Source organism: Protobothrops mucrosquamatus, unplaced genomic scaffold (genome assembly GCF_001527695.2).
Source record: "Protobothrops mucrosquamatus isolate PMUCROS unplaced genomic scaffold, P.Mucros_1.0 scaffold11881, whole genome shotgun sequence".
Taxonomy (NCBI): domain Eukaryota; kingdom Metazoa; phylum Chordata; class Lepidosauria; order Squamata; family Viperidae; genus Protobothrops; species Protobothrops mucrosquamatus.
The window spans coordinates 4,318-6,767 of record NW_015397659.1 but is presented as its reverse complement, the minus strand read 5'-3'; the positions used below and the strand labels follow the sequence as shown (position 1 = coordinate 6,767).

The following is a 2,450-nucleotide window of genomic DNA, read 5'->3' as shown; positions in this document are numbered from 1 at the left end:
TGGAAGTTTTTAAGTAGAGACTGGACAGTCATTTGTCTGAAATGGTATAGGGTTTCCTGCCTGAGCAGAGGGTTGGACTAGAAGACCTCCAAGGTCCATTCTATTCTATTCTATTCTATTCTATTCTATTCTATTCTATTCTATTCTATTCTATTCTGTTCTGTTCTATTCTATTCTATTCTATTCTATTCTTAGTTCTTGTTCTCTATTCTATTCTATTCTATTCTATTCTATTCTATTAGTTCTTGTTCTCTATTCCATTCCATTCCATTCCATTCCATTCCATTCCATTCTATTCTATTCTATTCTATTCTATTCTATTCTATTCTATTCTTAGTTCTTGTTCTCTATTCTGTTCTATTCTATTCTATTCTTAGTTCTTGTTCTCTATTCTATTCTATTCTATTCTATTCTATTCTATTCTATTCTATTCTATTCTATTCTATTCTATTCTATTCTATTCTATTCTATTCCATTCCATTCCATTCCATTCCATTCTATTCTATTCTACTCAACATTTAACAGTGGCTTCTGAGTTGCAAGAAATTTACTTAAATTATTGTCTCTGAGCAAAGCAGTTAATTTATCAGTCAGTGTTATATCCATTTTTTTGGTGTGATTTGTTTCCTGGTCATGCAGTTCCTTTGTGGGGATGATTTGTGAACGGCTGCCCTAAATGATATCCAATTGTTCTCCAACCGAAGAAAATGTCTGTTTCGCCTCTTCAAGTTAGATGAAAGCTTAAGAGGAAAATTAAGATCAATTGTTGTGGGCAAAGGATAGGGACGCTAGCCCCGAGAGAGCAAGTTCTTGAACTCCATGTGTGCTCAGAGGTATCTTGGTCCTTATTTCTAAAAGGAGTCCTTGGTGCTCTCTGAGCTGGGTTGTTTTCTTGCAGACATTTCAGGGCCAAACTAGGTAATATCATCAGTGCTAGAAGGGAGTGGGGTTTGCTACTTTCCAACACTGATCATGGGAATGAATTGTCTTCAAGAAAACAACCAAGCTCGGAGAGCATCAAGGACCCCAACTGTTCAACGCTGAGCTACAAATATTCTCTTCCATTGATTATTTCTAAGTGTTCCCCTGCTGTTAATTGCCTAGTACAGAGGTAGTCAACCTTGGCTCTTTTATGACTCGTGGACTTCAATTCCCAGAATTCCTGAGCCTCTCCCTTTCCCCTCAGCATGGCTGGCTCAGGAATTCTGGGAGTTGAAGTCCACAAGTCATAAAAGAGCCAAGGTTGACTACCCCTGGTCTAGTAGTTTGTGGACAAAGTTGATGCCCCTTTCAGGTCTTAGATCCCACTGGTGTTTTCTTTCCGTTTGACCCAGGTCTCTATCTTGCTCTCTAGATTCTATTGGGACCTCACCATGTTGCTCCTCATGGTTGGAAATCTGATCATCATCCCAGTAGGCATCACCTTCTTCAAGGATGAGAACACCACCCCATGGATTGTCTTCAACGTGGTCTCAGACACCTTCTTCCTCATTGACTTGGTCCTCAATTTCCGCACGGGGATTGTGGTGGAGGACAACACGGAGATCATCCTTGACCCCCAGAGGATTAAGATGAAGTATCTCAAAAGCTGGTTTGTGGTGGATTTTATCTCATCCATCCCAGTAGACTACATTTTCCTGATTGTGGAGACCCGCATCGATTCAGAGGTATATAAGACAGCCCGAGCTCTGCGGATTGTCCGTTTTACCAAAATCCTCAGCCTCTTGAGACTCCTGAGACTGTCTAGGCTCATACGGTATATTCATCAATGGGAAGAGGTAAGTAAAGATGAAGTAGATGCTAGAAGAGCAAAAAGGAAGGTTGTGAATGACCAGGTCTCCATTCTAAGGCAGAATGTAGTGAACACTGATGGGTTGACCTGAATCTATTTACACTGGTTACTCTCAAGAGAAGCTGATAGAAATGTATTCCTTTACTTCAGCTAAGCTGAAATTCTGGAATTCTGGGGGCTGTAGTTCCAAACTCTTTGGAGGGCACCGGATTAGCCAAGATTTACAAGAATATTAAGTTCCTTTAGGATTGAATTTAATAATGCAATGGGAACCCATTCAGATCATTGCATGCAGGTAGTATAACGTCTGGTCTTCTCTTACTTCAAGATCTGTTAAGCCAATCCTGCAATTCTGGGGCTCTCCTAGTCCTTCTGCGGCAGGGGACTCTGGGTTTCTGTCCAAGTTCTGCCCTTGAAGCCACCACTGGAAATGGCTATTCATCCACTGGTTCTGTTGCTTCTCCAGCTGGATTTCAGATGAAATGGGATCTCTGCTTCTCCCCTCCTAGTTGTGTTCTTTTTCTGAGCAGCCGAGGAGAAAAATCAGTTACCAGTGGTGGATATTTTATAGGCTGAACTCAGATGTTCAACTCTTTGGAGGAAATGTTGAAGGCAAAGGAGATGAAATGCACTGGTGAGTTTTTCATGCATCATTTTA

The 2,450-nt window shown here is 40.9% G+C and overlaps 1 protein-coding gene across 1 annotated transcript; it reads left to right on the top strand.

Moving 5' to 3' along the window:
- Positions 1-1,354: 1,354 nt before the first annotated feature.
- Positions 1,355-1,778, top strand: LOC107301359 (potassium/sodium hyperpolarization-activated cyclic nucleotide-gated channel 2-like; the record flags this gene model as incomplete). The annotated part of the gene is made up of 1 exon (XM_015830595.1): positions 1,355-1,778. A coding segment is annotated over one exon (424 nt), but the record flags the coding sequence as incomplete, so codon positions are not given.
- Between the last annotated feature and the right edge of the window lie 672 nt (positions 1,779-2,450).